The sequence below is a fragment of the Chenopodium quinoa genome, unplaced genomic scaffold (assembly GCF_001683475.1).
Source record: "Chenopodium quinoa cultivar QQ74 unplaced genomic scaffold, ASM168347v1, whole genome shotgun sequence".
In the NCBI taxonomy this organism is placed as follows: Eukaryota; Viridiplantae; Streptophyta; class Magnoliopsida; order Caryophyllales; family Amaranthaceae; genus Chenopodium; species Chenopodium quinoa.
This window is the reverse complement of record NW_018743697.1, coordinates 3,659,259-3,684,918: the sequence shown is the minus strand read 5'-3', so window position 1 is coordinate 3,684,918 and position 25,660 is coordinate 3,659,259. Positions and strand designations below refer to the sequence as shown.

Here is a 25,660-nt window from a genome sequence, read left to right as displayed (position 1 = left end):
AATAGCTATTTTCATAACTAATACCAAATTTATAGATTTGGCAGTATTATGCTATCTATCTATACTTATTTATTAAAAAGCGTACATAAAAACGTTTATGTGTGACTAAAATCCGAACCACTATTATGCATAGCAACTCGATAGAGATAAGTTGGAATATTTTTCGTCCTTTATTTTTTATGCTCCATAGCAATAAGTTGTTTGATTAATTGTTTTGTGAATTTGAGCAAAAAATTTAATTGAAAGAAGAATGTATTGTAGATTTGTAGTTATGAGCTAATCCAAAATTTTGGACCAATAATCTAACAGACCCTAGTCACCCTAGTCAATGTAACACTCCTCAGTCTTAACTCTTAAGACTCTTAACCGAGTTGCACTGTACAATAACAATACTAAAATGGTAATAATATTGCAGAAACCTGGAAAACCATGAGAGATCATCTTCCTCCTTCGACAATGAAGAACAAGGGGAGGTTCTTCTTCTCCACCATTAATTCTACTCTCATTTTCTCTCTCCTCGCTTTCCTTGCCTTGTTCGCCTTCGTTGCTCCCCTTCCTTCTCTCTCCTCTCATTCTCCCTCTCATCATCGCCACCGCAAAAAGGTTTTCTCTTTTTTCTTTCAATTTTAAGCTTATTCTGTTTGATTCTAGTTTTTTGCTCTGAATTTTGATTGATTTTTGTTTGATTTCTTCAATTTTGATCGTATTTATGTGTAAAGCAAATTAGTAAATATGAGGTTTTGATTTACTTAAATTATTGGATTTTCTTGCAATTGTATGGATAATTTGTGTAATGCTAGTATTAGTGGTGAAATAATACGTTAATATAAAGGTTTTGAGCTTCAATTTGTGAGATATAATTGGTGAATTGTGGAATTAAAGTGGGACTTATTATGAAGTAGAAAAATTTAGGAAATTTTAGTTAGGTTAAGCATGTATTAAAGATTTTGTTCATCATGGTGCTCCCACACCAATCATAAACCTAATACAATTTGTCATCGTGTTATTGTATCCTCGATATTATATAAATATGGTTTTGGACAAATTTCTTCGAGTTTGGTTTTAGTGTTTGAGACATTTGTTGTCTATTTTCTTTGCATAGATGATCTATGTTCTTAAACTCCAAGGTGGATGTAAGATAATGATCTTCTTTAACTCGGTTTTAATTTGTGAGAAGTTTTCAATTTTAAGAGTGTATTGTGGATCATTTCTATATGATCTGTGTCGCAATTTCTTGTTTCCAACAACATTTTTTCTACAATATATTAACTCTGTTACTAACAGTGTGTTTGGATAAAGAAAGAGAAGGAGAAGAAGGGGAGGGAGGAGAAGAGGAGGGGAGGGAGGAGAAGAGGAGAGGAGGGAAGAATGGGGAGTTTTCCTTCCAAATCTCTCCATGCTTCGAGGGATCATTTATCTACAAATTAATCCCTCCATTTCTCTCCCCTTCCTTCTTCATTTGTTATCCAAATGAAAGATATCACATCTCTCCATTTCTCTTCCCTTCTTTTCCCTCCATTTCCTTTAATCCAAACACACTGTAAATGTTCTTAACATTTGATATTTTGCTTAAGTGGCTTTGAATGTATTTGTAATTAACTAGTCTTCACATGCTTTTATCAGCTTAATATCAGGAAATTTGAGATTGCTGATGACAAGTTTTGGAAAGATGGTGAGCCTTTCCGCATAATTGGTGGGGATCTGCATTACTTTCGTGTTCTTCCTGAGGTACTCTATAAGATTTTCAGTAAACTTAGAGTTCCCATTGCTAAAAAGTACTCGTAGTTGTTAGTAAGATTGGTGGTCTTTATTATATATTCCTGAAAATTGGAAAACAAATCCGTGTATTTGGCATATCATGTTTAGTGTTTATTGAATGTTTCTTATTTCTAACTTAATTAACTAGGCATGAGCATTAGCAAACTGAATTTTATTGTGGAATTGGGAAAGCAGCAAATGGTTATGATCTGGGACTTTATTGCCTTTTTAAATCTTGGGAATTATACCTGGTATTAAGTCTGTTAGATGGTGACCCTTAGATAGACCCTCTGTTAACCAATGTGTGCTGGCAATGCAGTATTGGGAAGATAGACTGTTAAGAGCAAAGGCGTTGGGCTTAAACACAATTCAGACTTATGTTCCATGGAATCTGCATGAACCAAGTCCTGGTGATCTGAAATTCAATGGTATTGCTGACATAGTATCATTCCTTAAACTCTGCCAGAAGCTAGGTTTTTTTGTCATGCTTCGGCCTGGCCCTTACATATGTGCAGGTATGTAATTTTTTTTTTCACAATACTTTTTCCCCTTGTAATTTTGTTTTCTCATCTCATCTCATTCATCTGCATCATTTATCAGAAGCTAGTGGAACATTGTAGACAACTGTGGAACATTGTGAATGCTTAACTTCTACAGAGTGATTTTAGGGGATTTTGGGAGTTATTCTCATGTTCACTTTTTAATGGGTTCTAAACTTCTATTTGAAGTCTAAGATAAAGTATTTTTGAATGTAGACAACTGTGGTATGGGAAGATGTGATGCAACTTTGTCTATCTCAAATTTGGTGGAGGGGTGGTTGAATGGAAATCTTGAGGCTGGTCCATAAAATGCACTACTTTGTCACCTTTTTTTGATTGGGTGGGATTGGTTTGGATAATAAGCAAGATTCAGAATGAAGAAAGAAGTTGGTGTTCAAGGGTATAAATGTATAATTCTGTGGAGGACTCGTGACCTTCTAGATTTGGATATTTTACCTTGCAGAAAAGAGGGAAACGATAAAGGTCATTTTCTCTTGGTAGAATGGTGTAAATGAAGAATGCCAAGACTCAGTAGTCAGGACTACGTGTTGATTTTTGTATGCACTTTTTATGTGTACCATATTGATTGTCATTCTATTTGTAGAGATTTCTTCCTAATAAAGTTTTTTTTTTTTTTGAAATTACATCGTGTTACTATACTTTGACTTTATCCTATAGTCATGTACTTTCTGCAGTCTTTCTTCAGTTGTCATTTGTACAAAAGATCATTGCATCTTGATTGAATTTCTCTTTTTGTCAAGCAAATTGTTTTTCTTTAGTAAAAAGCTAGTCTTACTCCTTGATAATTAATTTTGGATTTAGATATGTAGTTCCTTTAATCTTATCTTTATAGTTGCATCACATAATTTATTTCTTTAGCACTTCTGACTTCTGAGATCAACAAATATGCGCTATCTGTCATTCTAGTTTTTATATTTTTTTGTTCAATCAGAAATGGTTCTTGGTACCATTTATTTTTTGTGGAAAGCTGAAACTGTCTTTATGCTGTTTTACCTTTTTTCCCCAGTAGTTACTAGAATTTATTCTGTCTTTCATTTTCCCTCTGTCCTCTCTACTGCTCACCCTTCCTCTTTTGACCACTTTGTTCTATATTGCTTTCTGTTGACCAAATTGCTTAACATAAAATATATGAATATGTTACAGAGTGGGATCTGGGTGGATTTCCAGCTTGGCTACTTGCTACAGAGCCAACTCTTAGACTGAGATCTTCAGATCCTATGTACCTTGAATTGGTATGTTTCCTTCTCGGTTTATTGTAAATTACAGTTACTTGCTTTGTTAGGCTACCTTTGAAGACTTTCCTAAGTTTGGTTCAATTGTTATAAAAAAGGCTTATGTCTCAATGGGCTGGGTTCACTAAATAAAGGTGAAAGAAAGTCTGGAGGTCTATTTACATACTGTTGTCATAGGGTATGCTCTTTTTGCTACAAAAAAATGATGGTATTTGAGGATAATATGCTGCCAAAATTTGGAATTTTTGCTTGAGCTAGTTGTCTACTAGTGTTTGTATATCACTTATGTTTAGGGTAATTTTACCCTGCCACGTGGCCCAATCAGAAGGTGACACGTGTCAGCCCCAGATTGGTCTAAAATGGACCAATCCCTGCTCGACACGTGTCATTCCCGAAATTAAGGGAAAAGGCGGCCTTCAAGCCCAAATCCCGAGAATGCCGCCAAACGGCGCAGCCCACCAATGATTAGGGTTCAGTAACCTAATCAGGGGCACAATTCCCAAAGACCCTATAAATAGGGAGATGTCCCTCATTTTGAGGACACGCTTTACCATTTATTACACATTTTACTCTTTGATAGAGACATCCTGAGCTTGGAATCCGAGCAGATCCCCACCTAAACTTCTGCACCTTTTTCTCCCTTCAAGTTTCTAACTTGTGCGTCGGAGGCGGAGCACCACCCAACTGGTGTCTCCGTTTGTTTTGCAGGTACAGCTCACCCAGGATCAATCTTCGTGTTGTAACTCTCCCGAGGGACAAAAACACCCAAAACATTTGGCGCCGTCTGTGGGGAGAGTACCTCGAAGATGGTACAAGAGTCTGTACCACCCCCTAACCGTCTGGGTGAAGACCCAGAAGTTTTTACAGACCATGAGGATGAAGATCCTCAGGTCGAAGCTTTTACAGCAAAAGACGGCTCTCTCAGAACTAAACGCATCCGGCCCAGAGACACTTTGGAGCGGGGTGCCTCCCAGGCAGGTCCGAGCAGACCCCTGGGCAGTCGGAAGGGGCAACCCAAACGGCAGCTGGATCGGCCCCTGTCACCCGAGACGAACTCATGAGGTTCATGACGAGTTTCAAGGGTGAAATTACAAAGCTGATCACTAAAAGCCAGGCTGGCCCAAGTAAAGGTCAGTCGGCGAAGAAGACTCCTCCAGAGAAGGGGAAGTCAGTCAGAAACCGGCAGCCCACTCCTCACCCAAAGGAAAAGGCAGCCGGGACCATCGATTGGTCGAAAATTCTCCTTCCTGGGGGAACACCAATAACCCTCGCCGGCCTCATCAGCCGGTGAGAAGTAAAAAATCAACTCTCGATGCCCGGGAGATCATCAACCGGAAGAGAAATCAATCGTTGTCTGAGTCGGCTTCAACATCGAACTTTCCAGACAGCTTCAACATCTCTGCAGGGAGTGCACCCTCCTTGCATGAGAGCCAGACAGGCAGTAATTCCGTCCATTCTGGCCCTCATATGATTGGAGCCGTCCTGTACGTGCCTACTCAGGCTTACGGGCAGTATCCTCCTCACTTCATGCAGCCGGCCTTCTTTGGGGGTCAGGCGGCATATCCAAATGTCCAGCCATTGGACTGGCAGCTTCGCCTGCTGCGCCTGGGTGAACAACCTTCTGCGTTCACTCGGGAGATAACCGAGGCGGCTCAGCCGGCCAAGGTTAAGAATGTGTTGGTTGGTACCTATGATGGTACCACCAATCCGGAAGACCACCTCATGGCTTACACCAACCTCATGTATCTGCAGGGGTTGGATGATGCCACTTGGTGTCGATGCTTTCCGGCTACATTGAAGGGCATTGCCCAACAATGGTTTGGCAACCTGCCAGCCGGGTCCATAGACAACTTCAGGAAGCTTGCCTTCCTGTTTGCTTCCAACTTCTCAATGAACATCCCTGCTAAGAAAACAAGCCTTGATTTAAGCACTGTTAAGCAGGGAGAGAGAGAAGGGCTGCGCTCATATGTCAGGCGGTTCAACCTGATCAGAATTCAGATTCAGGGACTGTCTGATGAGGTAGCTTTTACAGACTTTTTTAAAGGTCTGAGAGACGGGTCGACCTTTAAGTTCGACCTAGTCAGAAAAGGGGCTTTCACCCTACAGGCGGCCCTGAGGGAGGCGGAAAGCTACATTCAAGCTACCGACCCTGCTCGCCTGGTAGCCAGTCGGACTCCAAGAAGTCTGACAAACAGAAAGACAGCCGGTCAGCTCAGTCGGCTAAAAACAAAGAAGAGAGCAAGAAAAGAAAAGAAGTCTGGGCGGTTACTGACTTTGACCAGCCGTCCCAGAAGAAACAGAAAGAATTTAAACCGTACGTCCCCAAGTACGAGTTTAATAAAGATTGCAACTCCATCTTCATGGAGGTAAAGGACCGGCTGTCCATTGAGAAACCGAATCCTATGAAGAGTTCTGTCCAGTCACGGAACAAGAATAAATTCTGTCAGTTCCATGAGGAGGTCGGCCATGACACCAACGACTGCTTCAGTTTTCAGCGTGCGTTGGACCGTCTGGCTAACAAAGGGATGCTCAAGTCCTACATTTCTAAGTCCCCAGCCGGGGCAAAAAAGAAAAACAAGGGTCAGTCCTCCAAGACTACCGCCCAGCCTGCTAGTAGCTCGGATACCGACAAGGAGCCGGTCTACACTATAGCAGGCGGGTTCTCATGTGGTGGCCCTACCATCCGGGGCACCAAGAGCCATCTTCGAAAGATGGACAAAGATGATGATGAGCAGGCGAAAGCCAACTCCTCCTTCCCAGACGTCTTGATCACTGAGAAGGATAGGGGCAGCATTCGCCGCCCGCATGATGACCCGGTGGTCATTGAATGTAAGGTTGCCAATCAGCTGGTTGGACGGATCCTTATAGACACCGGCAGCTCATCAGACATCATCAGTCTCCTCCGGTGCTTGCAAAAGCTGAAATACAACGTCAGCAGCATGCATCCGGTCACCCACCCCTTGGTTGGTTTTGGGGGTGGGATGGTCTACCCAGCCGGGAGAATTGATTTACCCATCCGGCTGGGAGAGAAAGGCCAGGGACGACATATTGTCGTCAGATTCTTGGTCGTTGAGGAGTTGACCGCCTATAACATCATTCTTGGCAGGCCAACCCTCAACGTAGCCAAGGCAGTAATCATCCCTTCCCTCATGCTCATCAAGTATGAGAGGGACGACGTCTGTGTTGGTTCCTTGAATGGGGATCAGAAGACGGCCCGAGAATGTTATCTCTCAGCCGTCCGAGATACTGTGGCCTCAGGCGGTCAGGAACCAATAGACCTTGACAACGTCAAGGATGCCGACCCAGCTCCTGCCCCATCAGCAGCCGGAAAGAAAAGAAAGGCTCCTGTGCTGGTGGAGGTGAAAAAAGAGAAAAAATAGCGCAATCACTAACCGGTGAATGGTCAGATGAGCTCCGTCCCCAACCGGCTGGCGAAAGCATTGATCTCGTATTGGACGACAGCCGTCCAGAACGCACTGTTAAGGTTAGGACGGTTGCTCATGCTACCTTGGGTGCAAGCTTGCACCTTCTGCTCAAAAGAATTCAAAGACATTTTTGCCTTTGAAGTGGAAGAGATGCCAGGCGTCAGCCCGGATCTTGCTATCCACAAACTCGCCGTGGACCCTAAAAAGAAGCCCATCCGGCAAAAGAAAAGAAACCACGGCGAGGAAAGAAGTCAGGCGGCAGCTGCCGAAGTCAAAAAGCTGCTAGATGCCAGGTTCATTCGGCCTTGTAATTTCCCCGACTGGGTGGCCAATGTGGTCCTTGTGAAGAAACCGAATGGGACCTGGCGCATGTGTGTTGATTACACAGACCTCAACAAGGCGTGTCCAAAGGACAGTTATCCGCTTCCAAAGATCGACAGTCTGGTCGATTCTACAGCCAGTCACGCCTTGATGAGCTTTATGGTTGCCTACTCCGGCTTCCATCAGATACCCCTGTGGAAGAAAGATCAAGAGAAGACGGCCTTCGTCACTGATCAGGGGCTATTTTGTTATACTATGATGCCGTTTGGCTTGAAAAATGCGCCTGCCACTTTCCAACGGATGATTAATAAGATTGGGAGGAATGTGGAGGCGTACATTGATGACATGATAGTCAAATCCAAGCTACACACGGATCACCTTGCTGATCTCCGAGAAACATTCACCACCCTCAGGCGGCATAAGGTTATGTTAAATCCTAAGAAATGCGTCTTTGGTGTTGAGTCTGGGAAGTTTCTCAGATTCCTGATTGATCAAAGGGGGATAGAGGCTAACCCCGAAAAGATACAGGCGGTGATTGACATGAGGTCACCCCGCTCTGTTAAGGAAGTCCAGAGACTCACCGGTTGTCTGGCCGCCCTGGGAGGTTCCTCAGCCGGTCAGGTGACAAATGTCTCTACTTCTTCCAAGCAATCAGGAAGAAGACCAGATTTGAATGGGGGGATGATGCTGAGGCGGCGTTCCAGAGGTTGAAAGAGCATTTACATTCTCTGCCTAGGTTGGTCAGTCCTTTGCCTAGGGAGACGTTGTACATGTATTTAGCCGTCTCAGACCATGCCCTCAGTGTCGTTCTCCTTGCTGAGCGAGACGGCGTGCAGCTCCCGGTTTACTTCATTAGCCATGTTCTTAAAAATGCTGAACTCCGGTACCCCATGGTTGAAAAATTTGGCCTCGCTTTGTATATGGCATTTAAAAAATTGAAGCCTTACTTTTTGGCACATCCGGTGGTGATTTACACGGACCAGCCACTCAAGCGGCCAATGTCTACCTTGGACTCATCCGGGAGAATGTTGAAATGGGCTATTGAAATGCAGAGCCTTGAAATCACTTATGAACCAAGAAAGGCAGTGAAAGGTCAGGCGTTTGCCGACTTCATTGTGGAAATGACTCGTCCGGTGGCTCCGGATTATCTTGATCAGGTTTGGAAAGTGTACGTAGACGGGAGCTCTACAAAGAACGGCTGTGGTGCAGGTGTAATTTATGAGTCTCCTGAAGGAGACAGATTTGAATATGCACTACGCTTCAAAAGTTTCAAGCCTCTAACAATGAGGCGGAATATGAAGCCCTGCTAGCCGGCATACACATGTGTAAGGCCGCAGGGGCCATGAAAATTGACGCCTACTCTGATTCTCAATTGGTTGTTTGCCAGTATGAGGGAAGTTATGAGGCTACTCATCCGGCTATGATTAAATATCTTCAGGCAGTCAAAGAAGAGATCAAGGCACTTGAGGAATTCCGGCTGAATCAGGTGCCTAGGTCGGAAAACAACCAGGCGGATGCATTGTCAAAGCTGGCATCTTCCGCCTGCCATGATACGCCTCGGTCAGTCTTCTGGGAAGTTCTTGAAAAGAGAAGCATCTATGAGGATCCTGTTGGAATTCTGGACCGAAGCTCTACCTGGATGGATGGCATCCGGGCCTATCTCTCAGATGGCACACTTCCTGATTCGCCACAGGGAGCAGCCGTCCTGAAAAAGCGAGCTGCAAGATTCGAGTTGAAAAATGGAGAACTCTTCAAGGCGGGGTTTCTAAAGCCTTTGTTGAAGTGTGTCACCCCAGAAAAGGGGAAAGAAATTCTCGAAGACTTGCACTCGGGATTCTGCGCCTCTCACATAGGCGGCAGGTCCCTATCCGTCAGCGACATTACTTTTGGCCCACTCTTGAGGCGGACGCCAAGGAGTTGGTGAAGAAATGTGACAAGTGCCAAAAATTTGGCAAACTCATTCACCGTCCGGCTACTGATCTGACGGCCATCCACAGCCCAATCCCGTTTGCAAAATGGGGCATGGACATTCTAGGTCCTTACACGCCTGCTCCAGGCGGAAAGCGCTATATCTTAGTGGCTGTGGATTACTTCACCAAGTGGGTTGAGGCTGAGGCGGTTAAAAACATCAAGACCTCAGACGTAATTTCCTTTATCTGGAAGAACATTATCACCCGGTACGGGGTATCCATGTCTATGGTTTTTAATAATGGTCCTCAGTTTGAGACGCCTCAGCTAAAAACTTGGTTGGGAGATCAGGGAATCTCAAGCTATTTCGCATCTGTTGGCCGACCCCAAGCAAACGGCCAAGTTGAAGCTTTCAACAAACTCATCTCAGACGGCATTAAAAAGAAAATAGAAAGAGCTGGTGGCTTATGGGCAGAAGAATTAATCCATGTCCTGGGGCCATCCGGACAACAGCGAAAGGGGCAACCGGTGAAACCCCATTTCTCATGGTTTACGGTGCTGAAGCCGTCTTGCCCATCGAACATTACGAGCCGACTCTCAGAGTCATGCTGTATGATGAAGAGGCAAACTGGGAAGCAATGCGCCTGGCATTGGATTCACTCCCAGAACGCAGGGGCAATGCCGCCTTGCGTCATGAGATTTACCGTCTGAGAATGACGAGAGACTACAACAAAAAAGTACACAAGCGTCCCTTGAAAGTTGACGACTTAGTGTTACGAAAAATGGAGGCAACCGGTAGGGCCAATGAGTTGGGAAAGCTAACCCCAAATTGGGAAGGCCCCTACCGGATCTATGAAGAAGTAAGGGACGGCACCTACCGCCTGGAATCCAGACGGAAGACGCGTGCCTAGAACTTGGAATGTAGACAATCTAAAAAAGTACTACTTCTGAGAATGTAAACTTTTTGTAAACAGTGTCAGTTAATGAAGATTCAGACTTTGTTTGCAAAATTATCGTTTGATTATCCATATCCAGGTGGATTCCTCATTTACCTAACTAAGTTCGATACTTAGTGAAGGTTTCATTTGTTAGTCCTGGGTAATACTCGGATCTCTTGTTTATTTAAGTTTGATTTTGTTTATTCAACTGCTTGATTATCCGCCTGGGTAATACTCAGACGGATTCTCCATTTATCTAACTAAGTTTGATACTTAGTGTGATCAAATATTTGTCTGTCCGTCTGGATATTACCCAGACAGACTCGTATGCTTAAAAAACTAAGTTCGATACTTAGTGTAAGTTCAACACTGATTAAGAAACTAAGCACAAACACGTTTAGTGGCTACACAACCGGCTGTGCACTTGGTTTGGGGCAATCACTACTGTGATTGATTGACTTACAAACATATCATGCTCTTTGCAGCATCAGACGTTTTCAAGTCAATCAACCAGCTCAAATTGAAACCAATCACATTGAAACCAATCACACAGCCGTCCAGGGGCAAGGACAGCCAGACTACTGATTAGTTAGGCAAGAAATCGCCGCATGCTTTTGATAAGTTAGGCAAGAAATCGCCGCATGCTTTCGATAAGTTAGGCAAAAATTAAAATTTGCAAAAAACAAAAATTCAAATGCTAAATGATCAAAACCGACCTAGTCGGTGCAATTCATAAAGTCCATCCAACCAAACGGTTGTAATGGATCAAATGTTAACCGGACCCCGTCCGGGAGAAAGAAATTGTTAATTAACCCGGCTCCATAGCCGGTAAAAACACAAATACTCGGCACGAAGGCCGGAAAAAGCAAGTTTTGGCATACAGCCGCTGAATAAAAATTAAAAAGCAAACTGGCATACTGTCGCTTAGGGGTCACTTCTGGCTTGCGGACGGAGCCTCCTGGTTCTCCCTCTTCTCCTCATCATCTGAGGGAATTTGGTGCGCTTCGCCGGGACCAGGAAGCTCAGGCGCGGTTGGCTCACTGTTGCTGAGCCAGGCTTCAAAGGAGGCAGGCTCTGGCTCACCTTGCTCTCTCAAGTACACCACGTACTCGGCATAGCTGTGTGCCATTGCCCAGTATAATCAGCTTCTGGGTACAAGGCAGCCCAAGCAATCTTCATACGGGCGTCGTTGTCAGCATCACTCTCAGCAACAAGGCGGTTTTGCTCCGCCTCCAGGGTTATTGCAAAGTTTTTCTGAGCTTGAGCAACGTCCTTCTCCAGCCTCTCAACCTTGGCTTTCAGTTTTCCAAGGTCCGCCTGGGCCTTCTTGAGCGCCTCATCAGCCTGCTTGGCGCTCTCGTCTGCCTTCTTCTAGGCCTCCTCCGCCCCCTTCTTGGCCGTCTCAGCATCCGTTGCCCGCTGGTCGGCCGCCTTCAGATCTAGCTCCAGCTGCTGGATTTTAGACGCTTGTGTCATAATTATTGCTTTAGTTTCAAGTTCATTTACGATAGTCGAGTGTAAAGCAATATTATCAGCGTCTATGGCGGACTTCTTGGCCCTTTTTACCTCTTCCCGTTTGCAGGAATAAGGACGTTTGAGCCCGTCCACCCGTAGCATGGCCTGCAAAAACAGGCGGTATAAGAATTACAGGCAGAAAAAATAACATTGAATTGACAAGTTTCTTACCTCAGCCAGAAGGGATAGAATGCGTTCAAGATTGAACGTCTCTATCCCAGGGGGATATTGTCCTTATCCCTCTTCCGGACGGCATCCAGCATGGCCTTGGCGTGCTTCTGGACGTCTGGCCAGCGGGAAGATTGATTTGCACCACAATCAACACGTGATGAGTGCGAAACTAAGGCAACACCTATCTGTTGCCGACCGTTTGAGGATGATGTCTGTTGGGAGTGGGATTTCACCCGTAAAGGCCACCCCAACTCAAGCGGGGATTCAAAAGGGTTCTTACCTTTAGAGCCGGCCAAGCGGGAAACGCTTGCAGGCGTGGTGAACCCCGCGGCTGCTGATAAGGGGTTTACAAGATCAAGGCACACGCTGCCGCCTACCTTCTCGAGCCGCCCCGCTACCCGCATCGTCTTAGCCCCGGCTGAGGCGCCAGGAGTTGACGCAGAGGCGGACTTTTTTATTTTATTGAGAACGGCTGGGGCCTCCTCTCTAGCCCGTTTGAGATTCTTCTCAAACGATTTCCCAACTTTTCCCCCTGTGAAAATACACAAGGTTAGTATCCGGGCAAGACAGTTTATAAAATAAACTTAAGAAAGGGTCAGGCGCTCAATACCTTGGCCCTGAGCTCGGCCGCAGCTTTCTCCGCAAGATATTTGCGGATGGTCGCAGAAGACCGCTTGGGAGTTTTCTCCGACTGCAACATGTTTAGCGCTTCTTCTGCAAAAAAGAAAGAAATTGATCAGAATCATAAATCAATTCCGATAGAAAAATACTACAGACGGTGTGAACCCAGGCGCATACGTTTATTAAACATGTGCCCTATCCCGCAGGCGGCTAGGAAACATTCATCCCTGAACCAGGCGCTCTTGGGAATCCAATTCTTAGGGACTTTTATTGTTTCCCCGGTTGACAGAGTTGCGTCTGTGAGGCCGAAAAAGTCTGCCTCGATTATTTTGTCAAAGTCTTCCTCTGGGATCCGGGGAAGGGCGCACTTCCTGCCCAACAAGTCGGGCTTCTTATTATACAGACGGAATTCATAATTTTCCCGTCTAGTTGGGGCTGACATCAGGTAGAACCTGTGCTTCCAGCCATCGAACTTGGAGACCTTGTCCTAGGTCATCATGTATTGCGGCTGTGTGGTTAGAGTATACCACGCCCTCCAGCCGCCTGGGCTTCTGTTGAGATAATGCATGCTTGCAAAGGCCTCCCAGCCCTTGGAACTCGCAGGCGGCAACATACCCCAGAATGTTGGTCCAGGAGTTGGGGGTAAGTTGCCAGACCCAAGGCCGTAGCCTCTCAAAATTGCCTTCACCGCCCGGTGAAGGGGGAAGCGAAGGCCGGCTTTGAACGCCGCCTCATAACAGCCAAAATAGTTGTTGGCGTTCTCTTGATCATCCCCCCAAGCAACGGTGCCCAACTCAGGCGGCACCCGGATCTTATACCCGTCTCCAAGCGGGTGCATTTTCTTAAAGTTCTCCAAATTCTCCCCCATCTGGATTCGGTCCTTGGAGGAGACGTGGATGCTGAAGGGATCGTCCTTCTCATTCCACTTTTTCCTTTCTTCCTCCTTGCTATCCGGAAGAGGGGGCAAGTCATCGCTGCTCTCGGAGGTAGAGGCGGAGCTGTCGCTCTCCGTCTCCCCCTCGCTTGGGTCCATGGGGGCAGAGGCGGCCTTGTCGCCGGACGATTCTCCCTCAGGCGTTTGGCCGCTTGAGCCTTCGCTTCTATAATTCGGATCAGTGGTCGTCTGCATTGTCCGAGCCATGGTGTCCTGCACAGACACATAACTGGTCGGAATCCATGGCAAAGGGTGGTCCCAACACCCCGAGCCGGCACTCCCAGTCCTAGACTCAGCCGTCCCTGGTGACCGGCTGGACTCTAACCTAGGCTGTGCCGTGTGTGTTGGTGATGCATCCATTTATTGCAAGAAATATGTACAAACGGTGAAAAAAAGAAAAGAGCTGAGAGAGACAGAGACGGTACCTTTGGATTTGATATCTGAAGGAAGGCGGGTCCGGCTGGGTTGCGGAAGAACAAAGTTTCTTGCTCGCGCCTGACTAAAACGGATGTCTTCTGCTCTCTCGAAGTTTCTCTCTAGAAAATTTTTGTAAACGTACAAAATTATGAGGGTAAAACGGCTATATATAGAGGGTAAATTTGGGGGCATTTCCGTAATTTTCCCGGAAGATGAACGGTTACTCTGTAACGGTAAAATTACCGCCAGCCGAAGCGTGACATGTGTCACAGATGCCACGTGGCGTGCCACGTCACATCTGTGAGGGGCAAATGTTTAGGGTAATTTTACCCTGCCACGTGGCCCAATCAGAAGGTGACACGTGTCAGCCCCAGATTGGTCTAAAATGGACCAATCCCTGCTCGACACGTGTCATTCCCGAAATTAAGGGAAAAGGCGGCCTTCAAGCCCAAATCCTGAGAATGCCGCCAAACGGCGCAGCCCACCAATGATTAGGGTTCAGTAACCTAATTAGGGGCACAATTCCCAAAGACCCTATAAATAGGGAGATGTCCCTCATTTTGAGGACACGCTGTACCATTTATTACACATTTTACTCTTTGATAGAGACATCCTGAGCTTGGAATCCGAGCAGATCCCCACCTAAACTTCTGCACCTTTTTCTCCCTTCAAGTTTCTAACTTGTGCGTCGGAGGCGGAGCACCACCCAACTGGTGTCTCCGTTTGTTTTGCAGGTACAGCTCACCCAGGATCAGTCTTCGTGTTGTAACTCTCCCGAGGGACAAAAACACCCAAAACAACTTATATGTTTCCCTTTGGTTTGATGCACACTATTGAAATTCATGTGTTGCTTCAGGTAGATAAGTGGTGGGGTATACTGCTCCCAGTGGTGGCTCCTTTGCTTTATGGAAATGGTGGTCCTATTATCATGGTTCAGGTGCAATCCCCCCCCCCTCTTTTTTTTATCCTTGTAGCTGCTATAGGATAGCCATTGCTTATATTAGGAAGTAAATTATAGAAAAACGCAATCAGCACTCATGATTAGGGGAATGATTATGAATGGACCCTTGTTCCTTAAAAGCTGCATATCCACAAAATGGTACTCTGAGTTTGTGATGCCTCACCTGTATTAGATTTCTATAACAAAATGAAGATATTTTGAATCTATAAATTGGAATTAATCCCCATTTTTTCAACACATTTTGCGCAAACCTTATATTTCTTCTTAAGTTCTAAGAAGAAATTATTTTATGGCAGATAGAAAATGAATATGGTTCATATGCAGATGATAAAGCTTACCTGCATCACCTGGTCAAATTGGCCAGAAGACACCTTGGAGATGACATCATCTTGTAAGGATTCCCGTGTCTTATATGCTGTTTTCGTGGTTTATTATAGTTTAATGCTAGATTATTATGTGCATCTTTCATGATAGAGTTTTCCCAGCAAACAGTCTCACACAAGATATTCTTTTGACATTTAAATGCCTTTTGGTAACTGATTTGAGTGCTGGTCATCTAATATTTTTAATTAAATATTATTGTAAGAGCTGCATCATGTCCTACATAATGTTCTTAGGAAAAAATGTGTTTCAATGTGGAAAGATCTTAAATATAGTTTCTGAAAATTATTGCTTTGCGTTATGCCGTGCTTGTAGCACATTTGAGGCCAAGTTGCAGTAAGTGGGGTGTGCTTAGCTCTAATTTGTTCAATAGATTTATCTGGACGTCATGAAATTTTGTAAACTTCCTTCCCTTTCTTAACATGAATCAGTTCCTGAAGGTGTCACCATATTGCTGTATGCAATTCCAAGTTGCTATTTTGACTAGTTCTGAGCAATATTCAATTACTGTTTTTACTTAAATATTATTTTAATTATTATAGTATAAAGTTAAAAACTCTTGGGATCCATGACAAATTTGTTTACTTTTTGCATCAGGTATACTACGGATGGAGGTACAAGAGTAACCCTTAAGAAAGGGACTATCCTAGGAGACAATGTTTATTCAGGTAAAACCAAGAATTGTCATTGAAATACATCTGCGTATTAGAAAAGGATGCTTTCCTTGCATGAGAACACAATATAGGCCACTATACAATAAGACGGGCTTTGCATAAGTTGATATTAAATTATGTACTTTGTTTTTTAAGTGGGTTACACAAGGCTGTTGTGAGACATTAGGTTGCACCGGTGCAACGTGTTTTGGCTTTAAATTTTTAGTGCCTCTTATTTTGGTATATAATAGTATGAAACATGCTAAGAAGTTCATCATCAATTTATCTTACCAATCATATTTAAGATTTCTTGAATTTAAACATTTAACTTGAAGTTTTCAGAATGGTAAATTCATGCCATTGTTGCAACACTGGTTGTAATGCTTGTAAGTTAAGGTTAAAGTTAAGATGATTATGTTTGGTTTATTAGTCAAATTTTACTTTGAAGCAAACTTTAGTTTTATGATATCCAAAACCAACATTTTTGTATCAAAACTTGTGACCGACCCTTCCTGTGGCAGCTGTTGACTTTACCACAGGTGATCAGCCATGGCCCATATTTAAATTGCAAAAAGAATTCAATGCACCTGGAAAATCTCCTCCTCTTTCGTCGTAAGCATCATAATTGTGGTCATTATTACATGACAGAATGATCTGCAATGTGATACTTATAATGTTTCTCATTCCAGGGAGTTCTACACTGGCTGGCTTACACACTGGGGAGAGAAACTTGCAAAGACTGATGCTGATTTTACAGCAGCAGAGCTAGAAAAGATTTTGTTGAGGAATGGCTCTGTGGTTCTTTATGTATGCTAAAAGAAATTGCCTTTAAACAGTATTAAGAACTGTTAGTTCAGAAATGTGATATAAGCTGTTCAAAATTTTAGATGGCACATGGTGGAACAAACTTTGGGTTCTATAATGGTGCAAATACTGGTTCAGATGACTCAGATTATAAGCCTGACCTCACATCCTATGATTATGTGAGTCACCTTGTCCTAAAGTTTTAATTTTAATTTCTTTTCAATTTTTTTTTTTCGGCCTATGTGCTTAATAAATTGTGTCTTTTCTCACAGGATGCACCAATTCGAGAAACTGGTGATGTAGACAATGCAAAATTTAGAGGTACCTCTTTTAATAGCTGATTTACACCTTATCATTTTTACTTTCTGCTAGTAATTATTAAAATTCATCATTGACTCGTTCATAACCTTTGTTCCGAAATAAGTTGCAGTTATACTTTCCTTCCAAATGTACTCATTTAGCTTCTTATTCAAGACTGTTTGCAAAAGTGATGTTATGAGCTGCATCCCATAAATTTTGGCAGTGGGAGGCAACCTTTTCCATGGTTTAATTGAGAAGGAAGAGGAGCTTTTGTCTTTTCAGGACGATTTAATAAAAAGGACTCGGCCCCTTGATTGATCCATTTTTAAACAAAATGATTCGAACTGGTTTCGTAAATATGTTATTTCAAAATGTAAAGCAGACTAAGAAACCCAAGAGCCTATATTGTATTAGCAGACCAATCTTTCATGCCACTCTTATTACTCTCCCTTTTAATCCTATGGGAAGCTTAGACGGGAGACAACATTAATTAAGGGATCTTATTTTTAGCATAACATTGGTGCACTGCCTTTGGGACAAGGACTATCTCCATCAGACTCTTGTTTAGAGAGGGAAAGGATTACTAGTACTATAGTCACAGATATAGAAGTAAATAATGTACTATGGCACACTGTTACTTAACTCGCTGTAACAGGATTGGATATGGGAATGCAATTCGCTCCCTAATTTTGTAAATTATGCCAAGAGCCCATGATGTACTTCTTCATTGTATAAATTAGTCTTTCGATTTGTGGTTTGTGTGGGAATTAGAGAATCTAGTAACATTGCTATGGCTCTATGGTAGTTACTGAGATGCTATATTGTCTTTATTTCCAAAGTCGAAACTTTATGTAATATGTATTGTGCAGGTACTCTTGTATATACTGATTGTCATTTTATGCTATTGAAATTTGATTTTCAGCGATAAGGAAGGTTATAGAGAAATATACTGTGGCAAGTCTTCCTCCGATCCCTGCCAATAATGAGAAGGCAGGATATGGATTTGTTAAATTAGAGAAAACTTCAAAATTGTTTGATATCATTGGTATTCAAGATGATGCCAATGTTGTTGAATCTGTTAACCCAATTTCTATGGAGTCTGTAGGCCAGGTAATTCATAATTACTTTTTTATAGGAAGGTGTTTTTATAATTTAAGAATTGTTACTTTTTTATATATAATTATTATTATCTGCTCGTCTAATTTCAATTATCTTGTTATTATGTTTGACAAGTAGGTTTGGATTTGAAACACATTTCTGTTGATGTTTAGTGTTTGCCTGAATCAAAAGAGAAAACAAGCATGTACTTTCTGTATCATAGGAAGAAAAATGGGAACAGTTATTAATGTCTGGTCCATAGTTATTGATAGCTGTATATTTGTACCTACTTATAAGGTTATAACTTGATCAATGTTTGTCTCTATATAACTTATTGCTACATGCTACCTTCTCATGGTTTGGAATATTACTTCCACTCCCGGAACAAAGGAAAAATAAAAGGGTATAACTTACTACTCCACTTTGACCAAAAAGGTATAAAGAAAAGTAGTTCATTTATTAATTTTGCTAAATCACTATAAAATTTATTGTGATATCCACTTTGACCAAAATTGGCACAGCTAAGATTGAAGTATACCAGTTTACAGAACTAAGTGTGAGCTTGAGTGGGAGTATGTTTTAAATGATCCAGATGGCTTCTGCTAAAGCTTCGTTCTTGTACTCTTGTTTCCTGGTTTCAGATGCATGGATTTCTACTATACATATCAGAATTTAGTAAACGTGATAGTGCTAGCACTTTAAGTATATCAAAGGTATGATTTAAAATCCTTGTACATTCATTTCTATTGTCATCTCTTCTAACTTCCTACAATATTTCTTTTGTCAAATTGTGGTATTTGTACACCCTATTCTATCAAAAACCGATTAATTGTTCATATGAACACAAAGTTTAATGTCTCCCTAATAATAGTAATTAGTAAGTGATGCGTTAATGTTACTTTCCTATTTAAGTAAACCCATGTTATCATGATAACAGTTAAGCTGTTTCTGGCAGTGGCTTTAAAATATGGATGCCAGCCATTTTAATGCTACGAGCCCTTGATTGCCTATGCTTGCAAGATATTTTTTTTTTTTTTTTGTAGAAAATCAACATGGAATTATAGAATCTCCTTGAATGATTGTATGTGTGTAAACTTCCTTGTTATTGAGCTCAAAGAGTTCTTGATGTGTAATTTCAAAATTATTTAATTATTTATTTATTTATTTTTATTTTTTTGTTTTGTTTTGTTTTTGCAGGTGCATGATAGAGCCCAGGTATTTGTTTCATGTCATTCCAAAGATCAAGGAAGACCAATTTATGCAGGGATAATTGAGAGATGGTCCAACAAAGAACTTAAGCTTCCTCATCTGAAGTGTGTTTCAAAAATCAGTTTATTTGTTCTGGTATCTGAGATTATCTTTCCTCTCCATATTTATGTGCCCTGAAATTCACCTTAGATCTTCTGTCAATTGCCTCAGTGAAAAATGAACTTAGAATACTGGATATGTTATGTAGATGAAGAAGATCATTAAAATGAGAGGTGATCCCACAATAAGGTTGTCTATTAAAAACTTTTTATGTCACTGGTCCTCTAATAGCTGCTTCTGTAGGGATGAGGCTGCATATACTTTCATGGAAATACCTATATGGAAGTATTGCTAGGTGGTTGTGCTACTGCTGCTAGCCTGCTACAAATACCTTGCAAGGTGCATTTGTATCAGTAACCATTGAGCTCTCAACATACTATTTTTTCTATCCGTGTTTGTCTAAGATGTCTTAGTGACCTTTTTCCAGTTAATATGCCTTGATTTTTTGGTGAATTCTAAACAACTCTTTTCTGATACAGTTTACTTTTTTATGTTTGTTAACATCTAATATGATATTTTTCTTCTGTGTCAACTATTTACCTTACGTTAGCTTTGCTCTTGTGTTGGTAGGTTGAGAACATGGGCAGGATTAATTATGGGCCCTACATCTCTGACAGGAAGGTCACCTCTCTCCCTCCCTCCCTCCCCTCCCTCACCCCACCTCCACCCTCATTTTTTCTCTCTTCTCCTAATATCGCTATCCTATATGATTTATTTAGGCTATTATATCTTTTGGCATCATAAAACTTAAAAAAAGGCGAAAGACAGTTTTTGAGTACACAGAATCTCTTTGGCTAGAACAGTCCAACTACAAGAAAGTTGTTCCAGTCTCTAATTTTGCTTTATGATCACCTTTATTTGGCATATGAGCTATTCAACTTAGGGGATCGTCCCTTGGCTTTAATACCCACTATAAAGAAGTTATGTTGGTTTTGTGGCTTCTCAAAGTACAGCAGGCATTCCTTATGAACTGCTCTACGGTGTACCATATAATATAATAGTAAAACATGTTCTCAATGACAGATATTTAATCTCTATTCAAGCTTAAAATCATTCACTATGTCTTTTTCCCCTGTACTATGTTTTTGGATGTATAAGGGTCTCTCATCTTCACCTGATTTCTATTAATTATTTTGATTTTTGATTGCAACCGGTTTTTACTAATTAAACTGATTTCATTTACACTAATATATTTTGTAATATGAAGTTACTGATTCAAACTGAACATCAGCGATTGAAATTGACTTTTATTGATTTATACCGATCAAAACTGATTTGTACTAATTTAAACTGTTTAATTTTTCTTTCTTTTTTTTTTCCCGGAGTATATATATAGGTTATCTTTAGGTGACTAGAATGAGGCCTGAGGTTTGTATATTACCTTTTCAACTCAGTTTTGTGATTTTATTTCAGGGAATATTGTCTCCTGTCTATGTGGACGGACGTGTTCTTCACAATTGGAAAATGTTCTCAATTCCACTCCACAATCTGAATGATCAGAGTAGTTCCATAATTCAGCTTGCTGGCAATGACCTCAGTACAGTACATGCAGGCAAACGTATGCAAGATCAGAGCAGTATGTTTTCTGTTACATTCTTTTGTGGATCTTACGAGTAGAATCACAAGTATTATCTTGTTTTATTTTCTATTTTTCTTATATTGGAAGCAGTGTTGTACTCGTGTTTACTTGTCATTGTTTTCTATGCCTCTGCAGAGAACATATCAAATGAACCTGCTTTCTACACCGGTTCTTTTACTATCAATAGTGCCAATCAAGTCAAAGACACATTTTTGTCAGTAGATGGCTGGGGCAAAGGGCTTGCATTCATCAATAATTTCAATTTAGGACGATATTGGCCGGTAGATACTTATATTACTACTAATTTAAGTTGATTTTGAATCATTTTTCAATACATTCATCAATAAGAACATTAGAATAACACTTTTCTTTTTACAGACATTTGGGCCACAGTGCAATCTTTATGTCCCTGCTCCACTTCTTCGCCATGGGAGTAATACAGTGGTTAGTTATTTTTTCTATGCTACGATTTCATTGTAGCATGTTGCCCGTTTCTTGCTTCCCTCATATATCCCGTTTGCTACCAAATTACTCGAGTGGAATTTAAAAGTTAGGTACAATTCAGTAATCAGCAGGTTCACATTTCAGGTACTCTTTGAGCTCGATTCTCCAAACACAGATCTTGCGGTCAGGTTTGTTCAGCACGAGGATTTCTCATGCAGTCAAACTAGTTCAAACATTCTTGAAATATAAAGTCACAACATCAGTGAAATACAAAGCGCTGCATTCACTCCCAACAAGTAGAAACCTGCTACAAATAGTCTATGCCAAAATTAATCATTGCATTTGCATCTGTTTGATTTTGTACTTGTTTAAACTGCCTAAAGTTACATCAGTGTAAAAAGAAAGATGGAGAAGTAGATCCAAATCCTTGCTTATTTAAGTATCTGATTACGCTACATACCAATCTTACAACCAGGTTTGGTCGCAAGCTTTGAATATACAAGATTACAAGGGCATCATGATCATACGACCCTTTGTAATAGAGTAGAATTTGTTGTAGAAACTTGAATTGTTGAATACTTAATGTAGGCTTCTTTTTTTTTCAAATGCTTTTTTATACTATTATTATTAGCCTTCTCCTCTACACTTGTACTACGTATGTTGCAACTTGCACGTTTTGATCATTGGTGGCAGATTGAATGATTTATTCAGTTGCAGTTATATGGGTTTTGGATTGAGTCAAATTTTCTAATTTGGATATAAAATGTTTGGAAAATATTTGATAATTTGTTTATCTGACTAATGAGTGCAAACAAGTCTGAGAAGCTGTAAAATTTTGCAAACTCCCTCTTCTTCCACAAGTAATATACTACTACTCCCTCCGTTTCTTAATGTTAGTCCCATATGGAATCAGTCACATAAAATAAGAAAAGAAATATATTTGGAATCTAACATTAAAGTACAACATAATTCATAATTAGTTTACCTTATTCTACTTTTTTGATTTTTTATTAGAAAAGCACAAGTTATAATTGCATGATTTAAGGTAAATATTTCCTTACTTAGAGTCATGTCATCAATCCACAATCAATTAATTCAAAAAAAAAAAAAATTGAAGTTATAAATGAAATATATTCAATATGGGTAGATCTTTTTGAAACGCCCAAAATAGTATATGGGACTAACATTATGAAATAGAGGGATTAATATACTTGCCAAACAATACCAGTTAAAATTCTCTGCAAGTATTTATCTGCACCTGCCACTAAAAACTTGAGTATAAGAGGCAAGCTGCAGATTTAAATCTGTCCATACAATTTGGTTTACACATACTCTTACATTCATGGCAACAGTCACATCCTCTTACAGATACAGTCACATAAACGAACTAGTTCCTTCAAAAAGACTAGTTCATTCCTAGCAAACTACAAGAACCATGAGCTATACAATCAGTGCATTCCTGCCATAAAATTTAGGAACACTAACTATTGTACTCATCGGTATTATTAACTGGCCATCATTGTAAATGAATATTTGAGGTAAGGAAAAAGGCGGTCCAAGAAGTCACTTGGCAGGCGGCTTGGAAGCATCTGGTTGATTCTGTTTTGATCCAGAGGCATCTGGTTGATCCTTTTTTGATCCAGAAACTGCGGCAGTTGCTGCTGCAGTCATAGCAGCAGCAGCGGCTCCCAACTTAACACCTCCTGCAGCTTTCATTGCACCAGCTATTTTTGCAAAAGCAGCTATTCCTCCGACAAGCATTGCCCTCAAGGCAACAGTTGGTTTTACCTCCATAGCCTTGTGTTTCAAAACAAGCACTCAATAGCCTTTTCTGTATAACATGTAACATAATAATGTCAAGGTTACAGTAACTTACAGGACAATCAAGTTATTAAAGAACTTATTAAATTGCTTTTAGGTCATTTTTATTTATTCGTGTATTTACCACTTTCTTGCAGAAACAAACCCTGTCATGATACTATAGGAAACAGCTTCAGCTAGTATAGGTGAGATGAATATATCTAAATCACCACAGATCCTGCTCCACCAGCAAGATAGATAACTGTTTTTATAGTTCTTGAGATAGAGATATATGCAGATGTATTTATATGAAAGCTTAGGGTCCCAGCATACTACTTAACTTCCTTTTAAGTGCAGGAATTCCTAAATCTCAAACTACAGAACTATACACAAAGTTTCAGGTTGATGAGTTGCAAAAGAATATGATCACATAGATCTTATTAACCATCAAGACAAAGCATGTATGCAAGAACATAATGGATTTATAAGCTAACTTGAGTACTTAAAAAACCTAAACACGTCCTCGTATGACAACTCAGGCGATCATGTGAAGGCTGGTCATCAATTACTGTGTTACATAGTCACAGATTTATTCCACATTATTTACCAGAATTAAATCATGTATCTAATCTCAAAATGATTTGATCCATTTCAAAGACCAAACATGCTATTTGTATATGTGTGAATGCGACTGCACGTGGATATGGTAAAATGGAATTATTATCTGAATTGCGGCCACACTTCGACCTGGGTGTTTCCAGCTAACACCTAACAAATAGAAAGTCCTGTAACTCGCAAAATCATGGTCACTTAGTATAAGCAAAGCATATACGATGTATATAAAACTCATGGAGTTGGGACTTTTGGGCACCAACAAGCACAAAATCATCAGGACAATAATAAGTTTAAGGAAAAATAAGGTAAAAAGAGGCAAAGATTGAGAAGAAATTCAAGCACTCAAGACTCATGCTGCCCCCATACATGTCATATTTTGAGCTGCCAGGAAGATTATTCTTTGTCAGTCAGAAAGACTAAACCAAGAATCTCATCTTTTGGGTAAAAAATGAACCACCAATTGGCAAACTAAATGCATCTCAATCAACAATAACATAGGTTGACCATTAAATTGTTAAAAAGTATCCAACACTAAGCACATATTATGCACAAAGCCTCTAACACAAGGAAAAGATGGGTACAAAGAGTTCAAAACTCTAGATAGTTCTTAGTTCCTACTAACAAGGTGGATGTCCAATTCTAAAGGCCTACAAGAAAACCATTCTACATCAAAGACGGGTCAGCCAATGAACAAAACATCAAAGCAATGCTCGAGTTCCTATAATTTCAAGCATGTAATTAAGTGTTTGTCTGAGCTGTTAAAGAACAAATGCAATGTCTACAACATCAAGCAGACACGAATTTTTGCGTAAAGCGGCATAAATGAAACATGATGTCAAGAAAAAAAAAAAAACACAAGCACAAAACTCTATTGTAGTATTCATATATAAAATCTATATAATTTCAGTAGAGAATGAATTACAAGCACAAACAACACCCATATTTTTAGCATCCGCTTGTAAGAACTGAGAAGAGAAGCAAAGTAATACAGTAATACAACTATTTCACAAACCCTACATAGTGGAATCATCCATGGTAATTAGGTATATATACTATCTGGTAAACTAAACATTATGAATTTTATCATCCACAAATTCAAAAACTCAAGTCAAAGGGCATTGAGTATTGGAAATAACTATTATGTATCATTATACTATAAACCAAAGTTTAGATTTTTACATTTCACCATCTAATCCAGTGAGTTACTTCAGAAATTTAAGGAAAAATTACATCTTGAATCATCAGTTCTCTTTTTTGGGCATTTCTAAGTTTTTCCATCAAAACCCATGTTAAAATTCCCCAATAAAGTTAGAGTTTACATTAAAAATCATCCATTGCCAAAATTCCAACTTTACTAGTTTGATTGACAACAAACAAGAACAAGGGCACAGGGTTATTGTATCAAAAAATCAAAATTTTTAAAAATCTAAGATCCCATCAAATAAACAACATGATCTAGGGTAGGGAGAGATTGACAGAAAGAAAGAAAGACACAGAGAATGAGAGATAGAGAAATGACCTGAAGTTCCAAAGGGTTGCTCGGATGTTTTGCTGATACTTTCAATTGAGTTTTGGTTGTTTCTTGTGCGAAAGTAACTGCGGAATATAGAATTGAAGGTCTTTGCTCTTTTCAGTTCTTTGGCTACGGAGTACAGTTTAATCACACGTTGGGCTAGTAACTGCCGTGCCTGATTCAACTCAAATTAAATCACCAACAAGATCTCACCAATGAGTAGTTAGTTTGGCGATCGGTAAGAAAGTTGTTCTAATTTAAGTAAGGTCTTGAAATACATTATTAGTTTTATTACTTGTTGGGAGAGCTTTCCCTTCATTGGGGTTTGACCTAGGTTGCATTCAAATTAGACAAAATTTAAGTAGACTTTGTATCAATGAGTATGCTTGTAAATAATCTACACA

General features: G+C 40.7%; 2 protein-coding genes across 3 annotated transcripts; one reads left to right on the top strand and one right to left on the bottom strand.

Annotated features, from left to right (window-relative positions):
- Positions 1 to 369: 369 nt before the first annotated feature.
- Positions 370 to 22,048, top strand: LOC110684321 (beta-galactosidase 17-like). 2 transcript variants are annotated; one of them, XM_021860762.1, is made up of 19 exons: positions 370 to 603; positions 1,624 to 1,728; positions 2,078 to 2,273; positions 3,462 to 3,550; positions 14,657 to 14,737; positions 15,058 to 15,152; positions 15,740 to 15,810; positions 16,317 to 16,407; positions 16,485 to 16,602; positions 16,683 to 16,778; positions 16,872 to 16,920; positions 17,822 to 18,009; positions 18,639 to 18,710; positions 19,195 to 19,341; positions 19,876 to 19,926; positions 20,719 to 20,881; positions 21,020 to 21,165; positions 21,263 to 21,328; positions 21,473 to 22,048. In XM_021860762.1, exons 1-19 carry the CDS (start codon positions 430 to 432, stop codon positions 21,575 to 21,577), a joined length of 2,103 nt encoding a protein of 700 aa, XP_021716454.1. In that variant the 5' UTR covers positions 370 to 429; the 3' UTR covers positions 21,578 to 22,048. The 2 variants fall into 2 exon arrangements, with proteins under 2 accessions (XP_021716454.1, XP_021716455.1); XM_021860763.1 differs by lacking the exon at positions 14,657 to 14,737.
- Positions 22,049 to 22,514: 466 nt separating this feature from the next.
- LOC110684322 lies at positions 22,515 to 25,427 on the bottom strand. The gene is made up of 2 exons (XM_021860764.1): positions 25,263 to 25,427; positions 22,515 to 23,159 (listed from the first exon to the last, which is right to left on the bottom strand). Exon 2 carries the CDS (start codon positions 23,120 to 23,122, stop codon positions 22,892 to 22,894), a length of 231 nt encoding a protein of 76 aa, XP_021716456.1. The 5' UTR covers positions 23,123 to 23,159; positions 25,263 to 25,427; the 3' UTR covers positions 22,515 to 22,891.
- Positions 25,428 to 25,660: the final 233 nt, after the last annotated feature.